Source organism: Mchenga conophoros, linkage group LG10 (assembly GCF_057382185.1).
Source record: "Mchenga conophoros isolate Kocher_MC1m ecotype Shallow Benthic linkage group LG10, M_conophoros_male_GT1.1, whole genome shotgun sequence".
NCBI lineage: Eukaryota > Metazoa > Chordata > Actinopteri > Cichliformes > Cichlidae > Mchenga > Mchenga conophoros.
Genome location: NC_140535.1, coordinates 30,983,091 through 31,007,933, shown reverse-complemented (window position 1 = coordinate 31,007,933; position 24,843 = coordinate 30,983,091). Strand labels below are relative to the sequence as shown.

The window sequence follows — 24,843 nt, the reverse complement described above, 5'->3', positions numbered from 1 at the left end:
CCTGGTTCTGCCAGTGGTTTCTTCCTGTTAAAAGGGAGTTTTTCTTTCCCACTGTCGCCAAAGTGCTTGCTCATAGAGGGTCATATGATTGTTGGGTTTTTCTCTGTATCTATTATTGTAGGATCTACCTTACAATATAAAGCACCTTGAGGCGACTGTTACTGTGATTTGGCGCTGTATAAATGAAATTGAATTGAAGTTTTTGGATACTTGTACTTGATGTTTTGATATAAAAACATATAAAAGTATCTCTCTCTCTCTCTCTGTTCTAAAAGTATATCCTGATTATTTTATATGACTGCTTTTCTACATGTGTTCTTTGCTGTAATCGGTATATTCCTAGTAAATGTTTGCTACATTTGAAAGATTATTGCTGTTATAAATACTACAATTTACATTGTAATTTACTTGCCAAGTAAAAATAAAAACCTGATATCTGGATATCCCTAAACAGACGGTAGAGTGAGCCAGCAATATTAGCATTCTGCTGGGTTGCATGAGCAGAACGGGGTGGAATAATGACCCAATCTAAACTCATGTTTCAGTCTGCTCCTGGCTATGACCTTTAAGATTCTATAGCATTGTTATCTACCTTGTATCTGTCAGGAAATCTGATGAAGACAGTGAAGGAGCTGTTTATGATCCCGCCGACTGAATGAAAAGTTGCAATAGGGCGTTGTCATCATCGACTATGGCTGACAACTCCTCTGAGCTCTGCTGAATGCGCGACATTGATTTGACTAGAGCAAAAACCAAATCCTAGAGCCAAGATTTTAATCAGAGGTCTTGTCCAGGGCAGCTTTGTGGCCATTGATTCACTGATCCAACCACAAAACTGTGATCAATCTTCAAACAGCTCCTTTCTATTCAAGAGAGAAAAAGCTACGGCCTTATTTTGGAGGTGATCACCTGCTTATGTATATGAATATATGCAGAACTTATATATATGGTGTTCTATTGAAGGTCTACAAAAAGTTCTACTTACAGATATGTAAATGTAGAATCGCTTTGAGTGAAGAACAAATACTGAAACTGCGCCATCTGAGAAGTATCTATTCAGCTCTAAAGCTCTTGGCTGCAGTGTTTCACACGCTGAAGTCTTAATGAATGCATTATTTCTTCGTTTCAACTCAAGGGTAACTCGGGGACAGCGTAAAAAAAAAAATTAAAAGCAGTGTGTCAACCACACACTAAATGACATTTTTAATAATTAAGCACTATCTAGTCAACAATTTCATCACTGAAAACGAATATGCTGCCAGAATGTCTGCTTATGTAAACTCTCCTGCGTTTGAATATGTTGCTATGAGTAGTGTTTGACATTTACGCTGGGCTCTGTTTGATGGCTGTCTCCTTGCGGTCTGGCAGGGATGTTGTGGGCAATGTCGAGGTGATGCAGCTGGACTTTGAGATGGAGAACTTCACCAGCCTCTCGGTAACCAGAAGGATCAACTGGAACATTGATTATAAGGGACAAAACCCACCACCTGATTCAGAGAAGGTCGTGACAGAACTGACGGTAGTGCAGCGGGACATTCAGGCCATCATCCCTCTGGCCATGGTGAGTAATGACAAATTCATATGGATGTAATTTTTTAAAATTCATATTCATTTTATTTTACTCAATATTATTTAATTTCAAATGCTAGTAGTTTATAGTTAAGCTGTTAGTGAAGGTTTCTGCCTTAAGCCTTTGAAATATAACACATTATTCGGTCACAAAATATTTTTCTAGTAAAACCATCACTAGGTCTGATATTATGAGCCAAATTCTGTGTGGACTATTACATTAGCCATTGTGTGACTTCCATAGAAGCAGAATAATACACTGGTTGGTTTCTTTAAAAGCTCAGTACCCTTGTAGAATATAACTCTGACAATGTGTTAGTGCTGCAACATGCTTATGTAAGGCTCTGAATAACAGGGACTCATTTCTACTACAACTAAACTAAAAGTACAGTGGAAAAAAACACAGCTTTGGTAAATAAGAGACAGTCTGTTATATTGCAAATGAGAAATACATTATACTCTAGATATTTTTGTAAATACTGCATACCAATTTGTAAGTACTGGTGCACAAAACAGATGTTTCACTTTGTTACTGTTAAATAAAACCGGCTGTTACAGTCACCAGTATTTTACGGCACTTCAGTGATTTATTTAAACAGGAAGAGAATGTATAGAATAGAATAAGCTACACTTTGGAATGCTAATCAGTTACAGTATTCAGTTTTGTTTATATAAAATGTTACATTACTGTACATTTCCTGTGTTTTTCTAGCAATTTTTTTGCAGGATTAGTCATTTAACAGTAAAAAGTAACCGTACAGTACAAGATTTTTACGTATTTCTTCTGAAAAGTCTAATAGCCATTCACTTTCTGCTTCCTTGCAAACCTGACTTAATTTTGAAGATTTTATTTTTTTAATACTATTTTTCCTTTTAATCAGCACACAGTAATTCTTCAGCAGGTCTAGTTTCAGTATACAATGTGTGCAGAGCATTCTGCACACAGACAGCTTGCCATTGCACATACATCCAATCAACACCTACGCCGTCTGCAGCGACTTACTGATTGTTCAGAGCCGACCAGTCCAAGTGTCCATTACTCTTCTAATCTAGACTCTTCCTTTTTGCCTTTTGAAAGGTGGCAATTATTGAGCGTTGTAAAGATTATGGAAGCAAAGAGAAATTAACCAGCCAAGCAGTGCTGAGAACATCCAGCTACACCTGCCTTTGTACTTAACTCTTTTGTGGTTTTGACGGAGTTGTTTAGCGTATTGAAATCCGCTATTTTTCCAGTAATGAAACCGTATTGTTCATGACGCATAATACAGCAGACTGCGTGGAGCAGTAAATGTCTAAGAATTGCTCAAAGCTTTTTTCTGAGGATGTTTGCATATTCATAGGAGCGAAGGCCATCAACCCTTTTTCAAACGTTAAGCTGTTCTACCAGTACAACGTTAGCTAATGTTTTCTCTTACAATACAGAAAATATGCTTTTAAAAATATTTTAAGACATAAGAAGGAGCTCTACACTGACAACTCCTGAGGCTTTGTGCTTCTAATAACAGCTCTTGGTTATCTGTTATATATTTGCATAATTACAACAGTTCTGCATCTAAAGCTCCATTAAATATACTTGAGCTGCAGTTATGACTTTGTGTGCTTCACATCTGTTGCAACATAAGGTTCGCTTAATATCTCTGGGCTCCTTGATATTTGGGATTAGCATGCATCTTGCACCCAGATGTGTTTCGCTGCATTGCAGAAATAGATTTCTGCCTATATGGCTTTGCCCTGTAAAATGTGCAATCCAAACCAGGCTGCATGGAAGAATTTGCCACCTCTACTCTCTCCTCGCTTGGTCGAATTGTTTATTGTAATGGCTTTCAGTTGCAGTCGCTAAGCGCAGCCATCATGTAAATGCTAAAAGGAGGCATTCTTGTCATTTTATTATTTTAGTTGTTGTGGAATTTCATGGCCATCGCTAAAAATACTTCCCTGCTTGTGTTTTCAAACTAAAATGAAGAAAATGATCTGTAACAAATTGCACAATGAGACCAGTCAGGCTTGATCAATTTAAAACGTTTTCACATCAGTGGAATTTAGAGTGCTTCCAATTAGTCTATCAAGGATTGCTTGTTTTTTAGGTTTTAGCATAAACCTAAAAAACAATTATTAGCAGGCAACATTTTGTCATGAATCGCTGTGTGGCAGGCAAGCAGGAGTGGTGGACCCAAAATGCAGAACTCAGACACGGAAGTGAAACTTAAGGCGCAGCTTTATTGCTGGGAAAAACCTCGTACAAACTAAACTCACCAAAAGAAAAAAAGTCAGAACAGAGGAACCAAGGACTGAAACACTGGAAAGAAACACTAAACTGGAGCAGGAGACCAAACACTAGGGACATAGAAGCAGAACACACAGCTAGTTGCGGGTACGACGCGACACTGACACAGAGAAACACAGGGCTTAAATACACAGACGGCAGTAATCAAGGGATGAGAGACAGAAGGGGAACACACCTGGGAGAAATCACAGCTGACGAGACAGGGGGACGTAACTGAGCACACTCACATATGACACAAACCTTCACAATAAAACAGGAAACTCAGACACATGGAACCAGGCAAGACATTGAACTAAACAGACAGATTCACAAACAGATGGGGTGACACCATAGACAGAGACAGACTCAAAGGCAGACCAAATATAACACACAGAACTCAAACAATAATAATCATCATCATCATCATAAACTAGAAAATGATAACTAAAAGCGCTGGGTCACCGACCCAGGACCATGACACATTTACTATTTCCAGATGTCAGGATCCAATATGGTCACCTTGAAAAAGGAGAGTATCTTGTAAATAGGCTTTTTTTTTTTTCATATCAAAGAGTGAGAGTGATGATCCTTCTGGTCCAGATAGAAATGTAACACACTTTCAGAACCGATGATAGAAACTATGCAAACTGAAAACAGGTGGGTCTATCAGAGCAAAAGGAGAAGTCCAACTGATCGTCGCAGATTCTTAAGTAGCTTAAGTTTAGCTCCTCTCCCCTTGAAGGTCTCCCCCTCAGGCAGCACAGAGAGGCTTCCAGCTCCTCTTCCAGCCGTGTTTAGACAACTCTGTAGGGGTCCTGTTCTCACCACTCATGTGATTGCGTGATTTCACCATGGACATCAAACTTGTGCTGAAAGCAAACATCAACTTCTGTGTCAAACTGACACAACCTTCATGTCGAGGATCATTACCGGTGATGAGAGTTGGGTCTCCTGCTATGACCCAGAGACCAAACAGCACATGCCACTAGCAGAGACTGCAGTGTCCAAGCCCGAAGCCGTCACATTAGGTCAAGAGTGAAAGCAGAAGCATTTTTTTTTTCATCTTTAAAGGGTCGAACCGTCACATCTGTGATAACGACCTCAGCTTTGGGACAACCTGCCCCATTGCTGCAGCTTTGCTTTCTTACCCAAAATTATGCTAAGGCTAAATAGCTCCCATTTCGACACAATGGAAGAGATCCAGCATGCATCATAATGCAGAATACTGCAAGTGGTGCAAAAGTGCACTGGCAGAAGTTCAGGAACAGGACAACATAAAAGAAGTTGAGGCAAGTTTTCATGAAACTTTTTATTTGCCGCTAGTTCCACATAGTGGTGATTGTTTGTGTTTTCAAAGTCGCTGTGGTTATTTGGGGGGGACATGAGTAATTTGCTGGCTATGACTGACTGATTGATGGTGATGGTTATGAACGTTGAATTCTCAGCACCGATCTGACCCTGCAGCAGGTGCATGTTTCTCCAGCCCTTAACAGGAACATCGTCTAGCAACAAAGTATAAACAGGATGATTTTATGACCAGATTGCAGAGTAACTATCGCAACAAACATGAACACCGCTGCATATTTATCAGTTCAACCAATGTGTCCCAAGGGCTTTTTTATTAGCATCTCTTTGCTGCCCAGGTCAAGGTACTAAAATATTTAGAGCGGAAACTAATTATGTTAAGAGTACAGTGGTCAAAGAAAAACAACTCTAATGATATAACAAGAATCTGACTCTGATATTGCACATCTTTCTTCATCTTCTTCATTTTTCTGTACTCATTTTAAGCTTCGCCACAGATGCAGATCCACTAGCACTTTTCAGCTGGTGGCAAACGCCCACTTATAGCCTGTAGAACAAATCGGCTCTTTGTGAAACTGTGGATATACAGAGGCGGGAGGCGGTTCTGTCCCTAAAATACAAAAATGATGCTTCTTGTGTCACAAAGCGACAGAGATGAATGTCTAGAGTGGAGTCACGAACAGCGAACGAGGAGCGAGAACGGCGAGGACGAAGAATGAAGAAGAGCGTCTCACAGAGAGGTGGACGTCCCCGGGTTGTGTGCTAACTACAGCTCACCCGCTGCCGATGAGAGGAGGAAGGGGGAGGAAAAGGGAGGAATTACTGGTGAATTTAAAGTGTCAAAAGTGAAACAATTCCAGGGTGGTAAGGTTAAATCAACCCCGGGGCTTATTGCACATTTTGAGCCGCTATTAACACCAAACCACTAAAGCCCTCTTTCACATGACTTTTTTTTAAGAGAGAGAACTGGCAGGACGATGCAGAGGAGGGAGTAACAGTTATGCCAGATTCCCTCTTCCATTAGCTGCTCTCTGCCACAGCATCGGCCAGATGTTAAATAAAAAATGATGTTTTGCGTTGCACAAACTCTAGAGCTTCAAGTCATGTGTTATTTTCAAATGTATACGCTTGTGCATTTATAAAGACACACATCTGGCAAAAAGTATTTGCTTACATTATTCAAAGGCAGCTAGAGATGGTAATAGTTGAGCATTTTTTGTGGACTCACACGCAAAGTAAACTCGCCTCATTATTCCACAAACCCAGACCTCTGTGGGCATTTGCAACTAAGATGTGTAGAAATGGGTTGTACAACGTCTGTAATCACAACTTAGAGGAAACTGACATTACATACACACACATAAACACACAATCATCTCAAACAGAACACATTTTATAAAGTTATAAAATTGTAAAACTAAATATTACAGAATTTTATTTTTTATTTTTTTTTAAAAGGTTATTTTTCTTGATTTATTTGGTTAAATTGGGAAACGTTCACTAACAGGGGACCTGTTATGCTTATTTCCAAGTTGACAATCTTATTGTTGGATTCTACTGGAATAGATATGCACGATTCAAAGTTGCATGATGCCAGCTCTGTCTTCTGGTTGGTTCAATTCAATTCAAAATTGTTTTGTACAGTTGACCAAAGTGCTTCACAATCGGTTAAAAACAAGAAAAAACACTAGAGAAACAAATACAGATAAATGAGAAGACAATGAATTAACAATTTAAAAAAATAAATAAAACATGCCTGATGGTTCTCATACTGAACTCGAATTAAAAGCCAAAGTAAAAAAGTGAGTTTTAAGACGCGATTTAAAAGACTGAATAGACTCTGAAGTAGGAATCTCCTCTGGCAGATTATTCCAGAGTCTGGGTGCTGCTACTGCGATCGAGACCTTGGTTGTGCTAAGAGACAATCTCGGTGCTCTTTTGGGGTCATACATGTTGAGGAGTTCGTTTAAATAACCGGGCGCCATATTATTTCAAACTTTAAAAGTAAGGTTGCCCCTCACAAGCAGCACGTGGTCTTGATTTGATACAGGCAGAGCTACAGTTCTCGGATGACGTTTTTAGAGATATCCTCCCTCTATGACATGAAAAAAATAATCAGGCTTTAGCCCAGTTGATATTTTTTTTACCTGGGCCTAATGATGTCAGGTGCGCCAGTTTGAATTGTAGTTTTGTGCTTTTAAAGTCACAAAACTAATCCACTTGTGTTCAGTAAGATGACAACAGCATTTTTAATGTTTGCCATGGTGTATTTAAAAAACGGTTTCACTGCTTCCTGAAGAACTTGATAAATAAGTGAAACAATAGCCGAGCAAACTGATGACTGATCGTTGTTCTCTCTTGAATTTAGGTAAGTATAATTAGAGATCCCATTGCAGCACACATTTACTGGTAAAGTGTCTCGTGTTTTGTAATATTTACCAGATGCTGGAACAGCAAGGAGAGCTTAGGGAGGATGTCTTTCAATTAGGATTGTCCCCTAGAGTCCAGTCAGTTATCCAAGGTGGTCTGGTGTGCTTTGCTTCCCATAAATTGGCCCCACACTCTAAGCTAATAAAAAAAAAGGCTGCTTTTCATGCCTGATGCCTTAACTTCAATAACAAAAACAAATCAGTTCTAATGCTAGAATTTGTTGAACACATTTTTTTTTTTATTCCAAACAAAAGGTCTTTGAAATAGATTGTTTAATCATGGGGTTTTACTGGGATGAGAACATATTTTTGGTTAATACAACTGCCAAAAAGCATGCTGTTCCCCTAATGGTTCAGATCCTTTTAAAAGGATATAAATGCATGTGGATAATACAGATACAAGGAATAAGGTACTAGCAAGAAACTAATATAGATTTATAATAGAGGTCAAAGAGGACCTAATAGACTTTTCTTTAAATATAAAAGAACAGAAATAAAAGCTCCACTCATGAATCTGTTATGATGCTATAGTGAAGGCATATCTTTAATATGGTTATCTCTGTGAGCTACATCTCACCCACTGGCTGTTCAAACCTTCTGTTTTTGAAGGGCAGCCAATTACTAACAAGACTGATGTAAACGGACAGAGAAGGAAACTCATGTTTTGTTTCAGAAAGTACAAAAACTTAAAATAAATAAGCATTATTTTTGGTTACTGTGAATCATAAAAAGTCTTCTCTAGTACCTTCAGTAATACCTAGTGTAATATCATGCAACTACTTCATTAGGTACACGTTGCTAGTACTGGATTGGACCCCTTTTGCCTTTTGAAGCCAAAAGGAAGCAATGAAAGCCTTAAATCTTCATGGCACAGATTCACCTGATCAGAGATTTTGGTGCATATTGACATGACAGCATCACACAGTTGGTGCACATCCGTGATGTGAATCTCCCATTCTACCGAATCCCAGAGATGCTCTTCTGGACTTGGATGTGGTGATTGTGGAGAGTGTTAACTCATTGTCGTGCTCAAGAAACCAGTTTGAGATGATTTGAGCTATGTGACATGGGTTGGGTGTGCTGTAGGTATAAAGGGATGAACTTGGTCTGCAGCAAATTTGGGTAGGCTGTGGTGTATGATGCTTATTTAACCTGAACATCAGGGGCTCAAAGTGCTCCAAGATAATCTTATATTGTCCAAGTTTGGTGAGGTGATGTAAATGTAGCCTCAGTTTCGTGTTTTAGCTGACAGGAGTTGTACACAGTGTGGTCTTCTGCTACTCTAGTCCATCGACTAAGACATTTTGTGCATTCAGAGGTGCTCCTCTGCATACCTTGGTTGTAAGGAGTGGTAATTGGAGTTACTGCTGCTGGCCATTCTCCCCTGTCCTCTGGCATTAACAAAGCAGTTTCTCTCAGAGAAATGCCGGTTGTTTGGCAGTTTCTCTTTTTTGGTTAATAAAATTGGCAAAAAGCAAAAGGGTTTTCTATCAGGTAGCACTCAGTGAAGTTACTGTTTTCTAACTCTAGTCAAGAAAGTTCTTGAAAGTTCTGTACTTGTTCTTTTTTTGCTACATCAATGATTCATGATTGAACTTTGATGGAAACGCTCACTGTTAAAGAAATGATACTATATATATATGCGCTTGCAAATCCTATTTCGTAGAGACTAAAGTACCTTGCTCTTTTGCAGTCTTAGCTGTCAATAGTCAAGACTGCAGAAGTTTATTTGTTAGTCTGAAACCCAAATAAGGACGCTGTGAATACTAGTCAAGCTCTCATCCAAATGAAGCACAAATTCTAAAGATGAGTTTGTTAACTTAGTTTGTTGCTTAGGCTGCTGCCCCCGCGACCCGGCCCCGGATAAAGCGGATGAAGATGGAAGGATGGATGGATGGAGTTTGTTAACAGTAAATGCAAATTAACGCCCATTTCCACTATTTTTGAGCGGGCTGGTATTATGCAGGGGGCTCTGGTCTCAGGAAATGAAAGTTATCGGGTATATTTTTATGCACAGATTTGTACTGTTTCTGCTCTGATTTAAAGTGGAAATGTCCTTACTAATGTAAAAGAAGCCAAAAAAAAATCATGCCCCATAAAAAGTGACAGTGAGGCTGTCGCGAGTTGTATTAATTTCAAACATTTTCGGTTTTGATTAAAAATGAGCCAGCAGACACACAGGAATGACGTCCTTTTAATTCTTACTTCTGTCCTCTTTTGTGTTTGCCTTGGTCTAGATCTGCGAGTCAGAGTGTAATGAGTTGACAATTCTGTCTGATAGCAGACTGATTTTATCTCTGGTTGTGCCTATCTAAGGCATGAATTCATTTTATGATTAATTTAAGAACTGCTTGTGTGCTCACGTGTTCCAGCAAGATTTCTGCTCATGTTCTGGGATGATGTTTGGGGTTTTTTTTTTCTCTAGCACTTATGTTCATTTTTTTGAGGCTGCATGAAAACAAGAGAGACGTTAACTAATTAGACAGCAAACTAGCAACAACACTTCTAAATTTGAATAAGAGTGTCCAACGTGTGTGAAAGAAATGCCTTAATATAAAGCCGCCCACTCCTTTCCCTTTCTGCTTTCTACATTTTTCCTGTGTGCACCAGAGAAGAGGCAGCTGAATAAAACCTATGGAATCATGGCACAGATTTGCAGCTGTATCTGTATCATTTTCCTATTTTTTCAGGTAGTCTTTGTGTATTTGTTGTTTATGATCAAATCAAACACCATCCCAGCAGTTCGACTACGGTTGACAGATTTTTGATAATATGGGCAACTGAGACATTGCCCTTCGTACCCTATGCTGATTCAAATTCTAATTACCCTATACTTTCTCTCCTTTACCCGCATGGCTGTTGATTCAAACTAGAATAATCATGTAGCCTGTTGAATGGACAATGAATGAACAAAAATGGATGCATTAGGCCTGAATAAATGAGCTTTTCTGTCATACGTCCTCCCATTAAAAGCTATTTTAACACATTGCTCTGAAATCTCACACTGACAGCAGCACTTTCTCTCGCTTTTTCCAGAGTAATTAGGATTTCAGTGACGCATCCAAGTGTGCCTTAGACTTGTGTGTTCCAGCTAGAATTGCATAAAGGTTAGGTCCGTCACAGTGCATCAGTACAGTAAATGTCTTGTTTGTCTGAATTTTTTACTCGAGGTTCTACAAAATTGGGGGGGAAAGAGGTGGTTATTACTTTTCTGTCCATTTCATCCCCATTTGGAAGAAAAGTGCGCAGAAATAAAAATGTCAGTTGATGAAATCCAATGAAAGACGTCTCAGTATAGAGTAATGAGTTCTGCTCCGCCACTGAGAGTATCACCTAGTAGGCACAGGAGCCCTGATGGTAATGGCTTTAAATGTGGACATGAGTAATACTGATGAAATATCAAGGAAAATCACTCTCTGCCTCTCACTGTTTCGTGAATGCCATGTCTATTTTTTGTCTCCGTAGGACACCGAGATTATCAACACGGCCATTCTGACCGGACGCACTGTGGCCATTCCTGTCAAAATGGTCTCGATTGAGATGAACGGGGCAGTCACTGACGTCTCGGCTTTCGTGCAGTGCAAGTCCTCAAATGAAGACATTGTTAAGGTAGGTTAAAAGTGATCTCCTCTATCCGAAAGATGCTTCCATGTCACTGCAGTCGCAACATCACGAGGAAGCTTCATTTTCGGCTGCTCAGTAGGAAGTATTGATTTGATTCTTAGTTTATTCATTGTGTTCTTTGTATGGTATCGCCACACCTACAGCATGTGTGGGAAACACTTCATTCATTGAGATCGGCTTATCTGATGTGCTGAAGTACAAAGCCCATCATCTCTTCTTGTTCTCTTAAATGTGATGACTAAAGGAAAATAATAAACAACGTCCCGGGATGCAGAACAATCTCACGCGGGAATCCAAGCTGCGAGTGCAATATCAAATCTCGTTTGTTGATTAAATAAATTAAATTGGGATCACAGCAACTTGCAGAGCACATTAGAGGCTTTGATTACACAGTTGTTATTTTCTCCACTCAGTTACAGTCGTAATAGATTGCTCTATAGGCAGATTGCATAATTGTATAGGCAGAGCAGTGAAGTGTTGCGGTGCCGTTTTGCACCGTTGATCAAAGTGATGGTGCAAGGGGAGATGTGACCTTCGTGGAAGTAAATAATGTGGGTTTTTTTCCACGCAGATACACAACGGTGCAAACAGTTCAGCTTGGATGTGGTCCCATATGCAACTTTTAATGAAGTTGTACTAATAATTATGAATGTAGTTTTAATAAATGAAACCAACAAAGAGGTTGTGTGAATTTAGAAGAAAAGGGAAAGAAAGATTAGAGAGGACTGAATGTGCTAACTCAAAAATATCTCAGTACGCAATAAAGCAGTCCCCGAGGGCACAAAAGTCTCATGTTATGAGGGACAAATGAGATGAATCAAATACAATCAACCCCATTCGGAAAGTCTTTTGTCCATCCGTGTGTATAAAAAACTATTTATGTAAAAAGGGAAAACAAACTAACATTTTTAATTAAAATAAAATCGTTTGCCTTAGTTTTAGTTTTCACTGTGAGCCATGTCCTCGTGTGTCCCTGCCAAGTAAGGTTTCTCATCAATACAAACATGTAATACACAAATAGCAGCGCAGAGATATTTCAACTGCTTCACCTACGGCTGCACCTTATTTAAAGGTTGTGTGACGATTAGAAAGCAGTTACAGCCTCGTGTAAATACACTAGACTTGGAGGGAAACAGCCATCAGTGAGCAGCAGGTCGCAGTGTAATAAGCTTTAACTGTCTGGATTATTGTTCTGTGGTACTGTGTGTGTGTGTACACATATATATACAGTACATGTGTAATAATCTTCTGCATTTTTTTTTTTTTAATGGCTTTGTGATCACACGTTAACCCGAAAGCTCATCTTTTCTTTCCTCAAAGGAAAGTTATTTCCTGTTGGTGTGTTGAGATGCAATATGAGGTTGATGTAGTTATCTGCCACCGTATTTTTCGGACCATAAGATGCACCGGATTATAAGGCACACTGTTGATGAACGGGTCTGTTTTCATACATAAGGCACACCGAATTATAACTCCCATTATGCGAAACAAGCATTAGCATTCATCCTCCAGCTTCACTGTTTATGTTATGCTAACATAGCTGTGTTGCTAGCGATCATGTAGCACATCATTATATACCAGCTAGCCCAAATTCAGTAACCCTACAAAAGTCACTGCTGTTTAGTTTTCTGTCTTCGTTTAAGTTGGAAGTGATAGCAGAGCTGTACATTTAAATTTTTTCATAAATCTCTCAGTCAGAACATGCTATATCATGTTTAGGTGGAAGCTAGCAAGCTAAGTTCCTGCTAACTTCTAACTTTGTTAAATTTAATGAATTCTGTTTTCATGGATGCCTGAGTGTTAAACATAATTGTTATGCCTGGTAAAGCAGCAACACTGATCATTTTATTAAAGATGCAAGAATTTAGATAGTTTTTAACTCTCAGTGATGTCGCAGTGTTCGTTTGACTTTGGGATCTGAAGCGGACGGAGTTTTGGACCCAGATTACTTCGCAAAGCTCCTGACTACGGTAGCTGTAATGCTCCGACAATCCATCAAGCGGTTCAGCTTCGTAGCTTACCAAAGTCGTACTAAAACATTTTTTGACAGAATTTTGAGCGCCGTGTACCACATAAAATCCAGAATTCATACATAAGGTGTACTGGATTATAAGGATTTTAAGTGCGCCTTATAGTGCGGAAAATACGGTAATTATGTGACAGTGCTTTTCAGGCCATGTTGCAGCAAAGTAATGTTCCCCAGTCAGTCAACCAAAAGTTTGCTAAAACAGCTTGTTTCTAACAGCCTCATGAACATCCAAAAAAAGGATTACTGTGAACCGTGAATCACATGAAGCTGCTCAGGTAGAATCAAGAATAAAAAGTACGAAGCTGGAAATCTCCGTAACAGGTCCCCTTTAAATATGACCGCATTAATTTCCTTCTATTTCAAGAATCCATTCTGTGCAGAAGTGTCTTTTGTTCATTGAATAGTAAAACTATCATATCCATTCAGACTAATGAAATCCTTTGCAGCACTTTAGCAGCTCCTGAAGGTCAAGTGAGGCAGGTTTGATTACGGATTTTACAGACTGAGGCCATGAAGCAGAATCAGACGCCGGCTTTTATCACATCAGCTGGGACTGGTCGGTATCTGTTCTTTTTAACAGACCCGTATCTGTCCAATATATTTTCACTCTGATATACCGGACTAACTAATGTTAGCCACCTCACACGTTCCATGCTATCTTGTAAATAAATTGGTCCCAATTAATGGCTTGGATGCTTGAGGGAGAATGGATTAATTTATGGCTTTCCAGTAGCGACTTGTTCCTTAAAGGTGGGAGGGGCTCCAGTGGCGGTGCATTGTTTTGTATTGTACTGTCACTAGAAAAGAACAGGTGTTGCTTGGGGACGACTGGCCTCAGCTTGTCATTTATCATTTTTCATTATCCTTTAAAGACAAGGCGCTGGGCCATGTGATATTGAGTGGGCTTGCTTCAGTGATCCTGCCATTGAACGTTCGAGGCTAATTTAAAACGAGCCCTTCAAGCCCAGGAAACACACGAGTCATGACAGTTCAATAAAACGAGCCGCGGAAAGCAGAAATAAGAGACTCACGCTGAGCCTGATAAAGGTCCAACACTCCATTGTGCTGTTGTTGTTTTTAATACCGCACACATTAATCTCGTGCCAAAAGTAATGCCAATCTTTTCTAATCACATTTTCTTCTTTTACTTCAGACATTCTAGTTCTTTCCAAAGGTTCGTCACAGCCCCCATAGCCTCCTGACTTAAGACTGCAACTGAAACAGCAGTTAAACTAAAGTTATTTCCGAGACGATGTCTCCGAATGAGCCTTTATTTTCAGGCAAACGCTCATTTGGATATTTGCCAACCCCTCAGGCTGTTGTCGTTTTTTTTCCAGCTTGAGGGTAAAAATAGGTGAGAGGCTGTCATTTTTTTTTACAGACACTTTTATTTCTTAACTCTTTGGCAGTAACTAAGGTGCAGCGAGCATCAAGAGCCTGTGGCAGATAAGCCAACCTGCATGTGCACAGTTGTATTTGTGCGCATGTGCAGCTGCAGGAGTAATTATTCAGGCACCTTAGTGAGACAAGGTGGGACAAAATAAAGGAAAAGGGGTTAAGGGAGTCTGTTAGGAGGTCTGAGGAGTATTTGACAGCCACTCACCGACCATCCATTCCTGTGCCGTTGTGACTCGTATTCCCCGTCTGAGGCCACAGATAAGACCTTGAGCCTACACGTCATATCTCACGCTATATAGCGTACCATCCTCCCAGCTTCACTTCCATATTAGTCTGATGTACTTACCTTTAGTACAAATTTAGCTTCCAAAGGACAAGAAAAAGGCTTATAAAATCAGAAATCACTGCTTGCCCTTTCTGCTGTGCGCGTGAACATCCTTGCAGCTCAGGTTGGAGTTTGTTTTAACAACTTGGTGGGATTTGGCTCTTAAGGAGATGTTGTGGTCCTTGTTTTTGGTTGAGCTTCTTAGCGCTCATTAAGGCTCATCCTGTAATGATATTTTTCACCAAAAAAAAAGTGCTTTCCACTTGGGGAATTATCTATGTGATGATGTACCTGTGTACAAATTCAGGTCAGTAATATAATGCTTGTCCAAGTTTAATGTGGCTAAAACTGACCGACCTGCACAGAGCCGTGACCTCCACCCCAAGCGAGACCTCTGGGAACTGAACGCTGGCTGTGAGCAAGTTTGCTGACTGCAGGTCGACCTCACTAATGCTCTTATGGCTGAGTAGAACCAAATGCCTGCAGTCAGGTTCCATCCTCTGTTGGAAGGCTTAAAAACAGTAAAGTGGAGACAGACTGGCAGATTATGAATTGCTCTGGATTTAAATGTCTTACAATTCATGGCAGGAGCACAAGGTTTTTGGAAACAGTATTTTTTTTTTTTTTTTTTTTTTTAAGATATGCAGGGTGCATTTTAAAAGTTCTGCCTACACTGTACAATTCAGATGAAAGTAACTTTTCAGTGTTGCGAGGCTGAAGTGAAGACTCGTCTGATTTGATATGCAGGCAAAAATTTCTGTGATGTATTCTGCCTCAAAACCTCCGCAAATAAAACCAAACTACTTGGATGACTAGAGTTGAGTTCTTCTATATTAAGAAGTCCATGTTTACTCATTACTTCTTGCATTATGAAAAATATATTAAAAAAAAGAATGTGGATATTTTATTACATCCAAACAAAAGGCCCCAAAGTTTCCAGAACAACAGATCATCTTCACACTCAACACCATCAATCCTGCCAACAACAGGATAATGGGGACTGGCTCATTTAGCTAACAGAGCTAAATGAACTCAGTGTTTGCACTGCTCTTGAAGCCAGGAAACATTCATCACACAGAGACAAACTTCATTGCAGCTACAAGACACAATTCCAGTAATCCTAGCCATATGTCAAATTTGATTTCGGTGCTAATTTAATACATGCATTATTCCTAAACGGAACCTCAATTTGGCAGAAAGTCCTGTGGAGTCATTTAGTGAACATTTAAATTTCAAAATAAAATCTGGCGTGATTGGGGTTTCTTTTTGAAAATGCAATCCACACAGGAGAAATGTGTGAAGGTCTTCAGGACGGCAACATTTCCCAACCAGAGCAACTCATTCTTTGCTATGTGTGTCTTTGTCTGATAAACTTCAATCAAATCAGAAGTTGCGTGGTTTAATTGAAGCTTGCATCTTTTGAGCACCACCAACATAAAAGTCGAGGGGGGACTGCAACCTTTCTAAAACCAAAATATCTGTTGATCTGTCCATCCATCAAATAATGAGTGTGATAGGACTTGACCTAAGCAGCTAAAGAAGGGCAGGAGACAGATGCTGTCCAGTGTAGCGAGTGATTTATTCATCATTTTTGTGACCAAGCAATATTTACAAAAATAAATAAGAAACTCAACTCCATTATTAATCAGTTCAAATAAACATAACTGAACTTAAATCAACGGAAATTAAGGTCACATGCACACAGCTACACTGACCTGATCCTTCCTCCTCGAACACCTGCGTTCATCAGCTTAAATAGTCCACTTAACCAAACAATCTCACCCCTGTACTACTCCATTACATAGGTAAGACAAACATTTCCCTACTCAAACGTATACTGCTACTCTTCCCTAGCAATAAAAATCTACAGTGTAATCGATACATATTACAACAATAAATCAATTTCTACATAAACACACTCTAAAATCAACTTTATTAAATTACAAGGATTCTCCCCCTTCTTCACCTGGTCTCTTCCTGTGACCTCAGACTAACCAGGAAACTATAAATACAGGAAGTGAAGCTACATTTCCTCCTTTTGATCCTGGAACACAGGTAGGTAAGGTGAGTTCAAGCTAGACAAATTAACATTTTAAATAAAGAACATGTTAACTTAACAAACTTGTCAGAATTGACTTAAACCAAGATGTTACATTACATAGTCTGTAAAAGTGCAAAACGTAAATAAACCTGGGATGGTACATGTTTGCCTACTACAGAATACATATGAGATATGGCTAAATCAAAACAAAAATGTTCACTGAAAATATCAAGGTTTTAACTCTGGACAAAAGGTGTTCTCACCCCCTTTGTCATAATGAGTAAACATAAAAAAGTTTAAGATTGATGTTGATACTGTTGCTATTTTTTAAACATAATTACATGTTGTTGCTCTCACTAATGCCATGTTCAATACTGAGCTAATTAGGGGTGGGGGTGAGTTTTATTTACCCAAAAATGCAAAAATATACAAAATGAACTAACAATACAGGAGGTTTAAGAAAGAAATGCCCGATTAATAACTTAAGATAGCTCTGAACCAACTGTTAAACAAAATAAAACTGATTTAACACAAGAAAAGGAGGCGACTTTAATAATTGGCTGATCAGAACAGGGGAATGCAAATACGAACAAGTCATCTAACAGCAAAGAAGCACAACCAACACTTAGTTTAATAGTCACGTCAAATTAATAATAATCAACACAAGACTAAGCAAATAGGTAACTTGCAAGTCAAAGAAAATATACAACATTTAAGATAAATTATTTAACTAATCTACCCCCCATGAGAGACCTGCATTTGGTACGACCCATTCTGCAGCTAGCTAGCTGTGCGTGCTACAAATACAACTAATATATTGTAACAAGTAAAATACATTTATAAAATAAACACATGCATGGGGGCTTCACAACTTCACAGTTGTGTGGCTGCAGGTGCTGCAATCACAATAACATTTTCAAATCTTTGTGTCTTTATGTTATACCCACTAATAATCAGCACCCATGACCATCGCAGACTAAAATCAGGTTTAATCAGTCTGCACTCGTCAGCCGGGCCACCAGAGGTTCTTTCACTCGTTGCTCCTCAGACTGTGAATGTTTGTGAGCATTTTCTGTGGCTTCAGAGGAGATTTTACAAATCAGATCAAATAACTGCAGTGAGGATCACGTTATCGTTGCTTTTAGCTGGACATTAATACATTTCAATGCGAAGCTTGTGTTACAAATGGGTGCTAAAATGTTTGTGGTATCTATGAGGCTGGGGGGGGTGAAAAATGCAGTCGAGCTGCGTTACGAGAGAGGCAGAATTCAGATTTTTAACCACCAAGGCTTAAAAGTCTTGGTACCGCAGACCTCTGCTGCTTTGTGTCTCTCTTCTCCCTCCAAATTTGTGGCAGTTCAGTGCTAAATAGCTAAAGTACCCCTTGACAGGGTCCCATGTAAATAATGGGCTGATGCCGTAATGGCAGTAAATCTACATTAGATGTCTGAATGCCCGAGATGCATCAAAATTATGGCTCAAGTTTCACAATGGATTTCCTAAACAAATGTTTTAAACTGCTGTCAACGCAGAATGTGGGTGAACAGAGGACTTTGCAACATTAGTGACCCCCGGGGGAGCTGTCACATTACAGTGGCATTAGAGCATTGCTCACCCCAAGGGCAGATGCCGCTGCCTATAGTGGAACAGTTAGGTATATTAATTGAGTTAATGTTATGGAATAAAAGCATGAAAGGATCGTAGGTGTCTTCGCCTGTATTGACGCAGTCGGTCTCTGTGTGCGCTCTCGTGACCAGCGCACGACCAAATGCAGCACTTGCACTTGTCCCGATGATCTGTCTCCACCCAGGCAATCTGCTGGCACCATGGAAGATGCCACAGCGCATTAGCAGCGCTGTGACGGCATGTGGTGGCTCAGTGTGTGAAAGCCCTCCTCAGCAAGCCCCCACAGGGCCACTGATACCCAGAGTTGCTAACAGCTTTTGACTTGCAATTAGCCAGCCAAGTTTATCAGCAGCAATAGCTGCAGGAGCTGAAGCAGTGCTGCAGCTCGAGCGTGTTTGTGTGCGCGTGTGGCCGTTTGTCTGTCCGTGACTCGAGGGTATAACGGAATACGTGTCAGGCAGATATTCTCAACGCTACACGAAGAAAGCCATGCTGTGATTAATCAAAGGTGACCGGGGTTATTGTGTTGACTTACTAATTTTTTCTTTTTCTTTTTTTTTTCGGTAACTCAGTTCATCCAGATAAGGCTACACATCAACAGACATGGCAATAAAATGAATTCGGTGGTAGCCCATAAGGTCAGAACCTGCAAAATTGCATTAACTGAACCAGAGGGAAAGACTGTCATCTTAAGAAGTCCTTCCAGCACCCACCCCTCCTCCATCTCTGGCCTGTCTGCATGTGGGGAATTATATTACCCAGACCTCCTCCCAGTTATGATGAATCCCCAGCCCTGAGAAGACTGGCCAGCCCGACCTCCATTTGCGGGAGATTAGATCCTCTGATTACAATGCCAGCTACCTCCCAACACTAGATAAATCTTCAGTGGAAGCCCAAAAGCAAAGCCCTCCAGATCCATTGCAGTTAATAATTTAGTGTTCGAAGCGGACAAGTATTTATGATAATTCAAATGGAGCGGGAGATTTTTGACTGGACGGAAAACCTAAAGAATGGTTTCAAGTTAAAAATGGCATTTGCAAAGACTTAAATTTAGAAGTGTCCACATATTGAATTCATACTCGGTGTCATTGCTGCGCCACAAATGATATCCCATAATAAGAGTGTCTCGTGAAAGCTGAAATGTGTGAATATATTTATCTATGTGCCCAAAGGTGTTATGAACTAAAGTTCATGTAAAATGTCACATTGCTGTCAGCACTCTTATTATATAAATAATGTGCTTGCCTAAAAGCTTTTCTTGGCATATTGTGTGTCTGTATAATTGTTCATAGATCATTACGATGGGAATGGGCAAGAGAGGTGGCGGGGTTGGGACGTGGCTCGAATGCACGATTTGCACTGAGCGCGCTTAGCGCTGGGTTACTTAGAAGCACTAATATGACTGCATGAAAGATGCAAATTAGATTAGAGAAAAGCATTTTGTTTACAACACTTGTCCACAGCAATGTGCCGTCAGGATCGGAAACTGCAGAGCTTCAGTCTGATGTAATCTAAGAAGCTCTCGTCTGGTCTGCTGCGTACCAACATTTTAAACATTCTGGTCATTGTTTATACATCCCGATATATTTTAAAAAGTTCATTAGAAGCTGCATGGCTGTTACACAGTTGCAGTTTTTTTAGTGTTCCTCTAGTTTATTTTAACAAGATTCTCGGCCAGTAGAACTAAGACAAACGAATGGATACTTAAAAAGCTTCAGACACCGAAAATCCGAAAATGTAAACGTCGCGCTAAAGTTACCGCTGATTTTGATTGATTGGTTTCATACTTCTGCCTCGTGCTATATTCACACTGCTTGTAAAAACATACAAAAAAGAGTAAGCCGAGCACGGCCACCTACGCTGACGCAACTACCCTCTCCAACCATCCCTGGGCTCTTTATGTGTGTTATATGTGAGAACACTGAAGCATGTGATGGTTGATGCTTCACCCCATTATTGCAGCAATGAAAAAAGCTTTTCGAGCATCACACAGCGACAAGTGTCAGGTTGTTGCTTCACATAGCAGGTTTCCACTGGAAAAAGCTTCATAACCCGTCACCTTTTGCCCAAGTAGTGTGAACACAGCACAAGCATGGCAAAATCTGCTGATGCCTGGTTAGATGGGGTGAAGATTTGCAAACTCTGGAGCCTCTGAATAGAAACACTGTTCTGTGCACTGTGACAAAACCGTTTCTTTTGTAACCCCAACACCGTCTAGTCAGTGAGGATTTTGTGATATCTATATGCAATAGAGTTAAAGCATTAAAATATCATGTTTAAAAATGTCAGTCGTCACATATCTTGTGAGAAATGGGGGTTTTATTGCGATATTCATAATCCACAGACTCACTAAAGAGTTTTCATTAGAACTATTTCTTTAATATAAGGCAGTTCCTGGATAATCCTGAAAATCCATCATCTGGAAATTGACTGTTAAGCCTGTCATTTCCTCCAAAGATCTCCTGAAACAATTTTATCTACTCATGGTATTAGGTTAAAGGTTATAAGCAGTGAAAGGTATCTTTAAATCAAATCCTCAAAGTTAAAACTGTGTGTATACCGCAAGTCAAACCTGTTTTTCTTGTCATTTTGCTTGGACAAAACAGTTTGAGAAAAATGAAAGCAAAGATGTGAGATGAACTTTCACATCACAGTCAAATGCACAGCTGTGTATTTGCTCTGCTGGAGGCATCAACCTTGAAATGCTCAAGCATGAATTGTGGTAGTGACACCTTCATCCATACCGAGCTGTTTATCATCACACATCGCTTAGACTCTCTGCCACCGACGTGACCATTAACATATAGATAGTCTCTGACTTCTGACCGTGATCTGTCCCAGGTGTCCATGAATTGTGACTACGTGTTCGTCAATGGGAAGGAGACACGGGGCTCCATGAATGCCAGGGTCATCTTCAGCTATGAGCACCTGAGCGCGCCGCTGGAGCTGACCGTCTGGGTTCCCAAACTTCCCCTGCAGGTTGAACTTTCTGACAACAATCTGAGCTTCATCAAAGGCTGGAGGGTCCCCATTCTGCCCGACCGCAGGTGAGCCTCAAGTCCACCCTAAAACAGATAACATGCAATGTTGGAGACATCACAGTTCTCTACGATAACATCACAGTATTCAATAGATAGGAATAGTTTCTTTGTACGCTCTATATTGTTGCTCACACATGTTTTGGTTGTTTAGAACGTATCTGTGTGTTTATATTTTGCTGTGTTGTGTCATTATAGCAATTTTACAGTGTTCCCACTATTCACACAAATCCATCCTTTTATAATTGGTAGGTCAAAAGAACATATTCATCCATTTTTCCTGCATCCTTTGTGTGGTTTCAAATGACACCGGTAGCATATCAGAAGTAGAGTGTGCTTTGAAAAGGGCCTTCTTTACCTGCTCTGTGCAGCTTTTGTGAAAATTAGACCCGTTGCTATTTTAAGGTGCACAGAGATCCACTTCTGGGATGTGTTGTGGTACATCTGGTGGAGACTCAACCTCTGTTTTGAATGGATGCGATCATCTCCTGCCGCCACTGCAGACCCAGAACAAATCATAGCCGTGACGAGTGTATTTCAGGGTTTTGTCGTTCCCTTTATGAAACTTCAGCCAGACAGGCTTCAAAGATTTTGCTCTTTTCCAATGAGAAGCACATTGTTGTTTCTTCTGTATAGTTGTATAAAAAAAAGAAAGTGTCATTTTAGGACATGATAGAAATCATGCTTGTTCAGTCTTTTTCTAATTTTACCGTTTAAAACTTTAAAATTTAACATGCTGAATGAGGCCTGTAGAGTCTGATTGCATGGTCTAACCTTGGGGTAAGGTTTCTGGGAGCCACTCTTGGGAAGTTGTGGGATAGTGTTTAACACACATCTGAATCCTCAAGACCAAAGTGCACAAACTTTGAGGTGCTTTCACTTGCTGAAACAACAGCTAATCAAGCTGTTACTTCAAATTTTAATTCCTATAGAAGCTGTAAGGGTGATGGTAGTGGCACAACAAAATATGATGTGAAGTTTATCTAAATCATTTAAAGACCTGCTAAGGACCAGAGGATTTTTTTTATTATGTCATGATGCATAAACATTACAGCTGAAACTTTCACTGCACTCTTTATACTACAACAGCAGCCACCACCGCTCATGCTCTTTCACATGAAGGTAAATTAAACACAAACTGCTCAACTGAACTGTGAACATAATGGAACAAAAGCACCACAACTCAGTAAGACAGGGTAAGCACGAGAATAAATGCATGTTAACGTCTATAATTTGCTACTGCAAAACCACAATTTCTCTGATGTGCCAGATCTGAGTGCTACAGCGGCTAGTGCAATCTATAGTATGGACGTTTAATTAAATGGATTAGGTTAAATAGATTAACTTGTACTTAATCTGTTTAATTGCTATGAGTGTTTACAGTACAAAGAGTCTGGAAAATGTATAATGGTGTCCACAAAAATAAGATCTAAGATGTGGATAACAGCAGTTTTCCTTTGGTTTAAAGTTTTTTCTGCATTGACGCAAGCTGTGAAGAATTGAACGTTACATATAATAGTATGTTTGAAGGGAGTAATTTAACACCTCGTTGCTGTCTTTTCTGTTCTAAACTAAACCCTATGGAAAAAAAAAAAAAAAGAATAGAGCAGGAAAATATTCAGTGGAGAAAAATCTATTTTGAAAATATCTTATTTTTGTACATGATTACATGAAGACTCATTATCCAAAGTGCATGGTACCCTGCAGTCTCACACATTAGAAACTAAAAAGCTGTCCAGCCTCCATTTCTGTTATGCTGTTATTTTACGGGTAGTTGCCTGTTTTGGCCCAATTAGGTGCTCTGGCTCAGTTACACAGCAGACGTGTACCTTACAAAAAGAAGCTTTCAAGTGCAAACTGATCCACTAAGGTTTGTCATGTATGTGTCAGACCCATCTGAACCCATTTTTCACAACAGGTCCGAGACAGAGGCTTAATTTGTCTTTGAGTTAAGAACACAGAAACATTTTTTGCTCCAAATATTTCTTGTACTTCCAGGTAGATAATGATGTTTTTGGACAGTCTGTGGGAGTCATTTGGGCTTCTACTCATGGCCCAAAATGATGGTTAGAGTTAAACAGTTGTTATTATATTTCCAAGAAACTCCTTCACACCTGTGTACTTTTCCTCCAAATACCTGTGACTAAAGTACTGTGATATGGTCACCTGCACTCAATCAAGAATTGTAGGGTGTTCAGGCCAATTGCCCTTGTGTCAGTGTTATCAAAAATTGTGTCAGCAGAAAGGATCCAGCAGGCTATGAAAAACTAAACTGATGCCTGCAAACCTTAAAAATATGACGCTTGACACGGCACCAGCTGGAGATTGAGGGTTTTGGAATCGAGACCTCTGTGAAGAATGCGGACCTAGTAAAGGAACCAAGGCTCATTTACAATATTGCAGCGCTTATATCATGCAAGAAGCAGTAGCAAACGAGCCCACAACTTCACAACAAATGTTTAATGGGAGCATTAACACTCGCACGGGTGGCTGCTGTCGTTGCTGCCGGAGTACATCACTGTAGACCAATTCCATTTCTACCAAAGCTGAATACAAATGGCATGCTTATGGGGTTGTTTGAAGAATGAAGGTATTTCAGATGATTTAGAGGACTTGAAAAACACCTTGCATAGCCTTATATTTCAAATGCGCTATGGAAGGTATCTTATTTTGACATGCAAAATGTGTCTTAAATGCCCCCCTTAGCACCATTTATTCATTTATTTGTTGTAGGTCCAGTCTATAATAGTACAAATGCTGTGTTTGTGCTTTTATCAGTGTTGTGTGTTACGTTCCAATGGCGTTTTTGCCATTTGTCCAGCACGCCTCACCGAGCCAGCAATCTTATGTGACGTAACTCCCATTATCGCCTTTGTGAATTTCAATAGATGCAATAGTTGGTTCAAGCAAATGGCTACGGCTTTAGCAGTCGGTTTCTCTTAAGCGTGCATCTCTACAATTCTTCCAGCCCATTTTCTATGCATATAACTTCCCCTCTGACTTCATAAAAACAGTCATCAAAGACCCCTTGCGAGCCATTTGCGGTTGCTGTGATTGCCACACAGCTAGGCCAGAGGAATTCATTTCGCTGTTCCTTTTTTGCATGCTGTCATTTGGATTTACTTTCATTCTTTACTTTTTCCTGTAGTCCTGTGCCACATCAGGAAACCGCAGACAAAGGCGGCTTGCATCTTTC

General features: G+C 39.9%; 1 protein-coding gene across 2 annotated transcripts in view; it reads left to right on the top strand.

Annotated features, from left to right (window-relative positions):
* The window catches only part of tmem132e (transmembrane protein 132E), a 442,995-nt gene that overhangs the window by 382,796 nt on the left and 35,356 nt on the right, over positions 1 to 24,843 (top strand). For both annotated transcript variants that reach the window (XM_085289808.1, XM_085289807.1), the window contains exons 4-6: positions 1,369 to 1,561; positions 11,032 to 11,175; positions 21,451 to 21,656. In XM_085289808.1, coding sequence (XP_085145934.1) covers positions 1,369 to 1,561; positions 11,032 to 11,175; positions 21,451 to 21,656 — 543 coding nt within the window. The remainder of the gene's footprint in view (positions 1 to 1,368; positions 1,562 to 11,031; positions 11,176 to 21,450; positions 21,657 to 24,843) is intronic.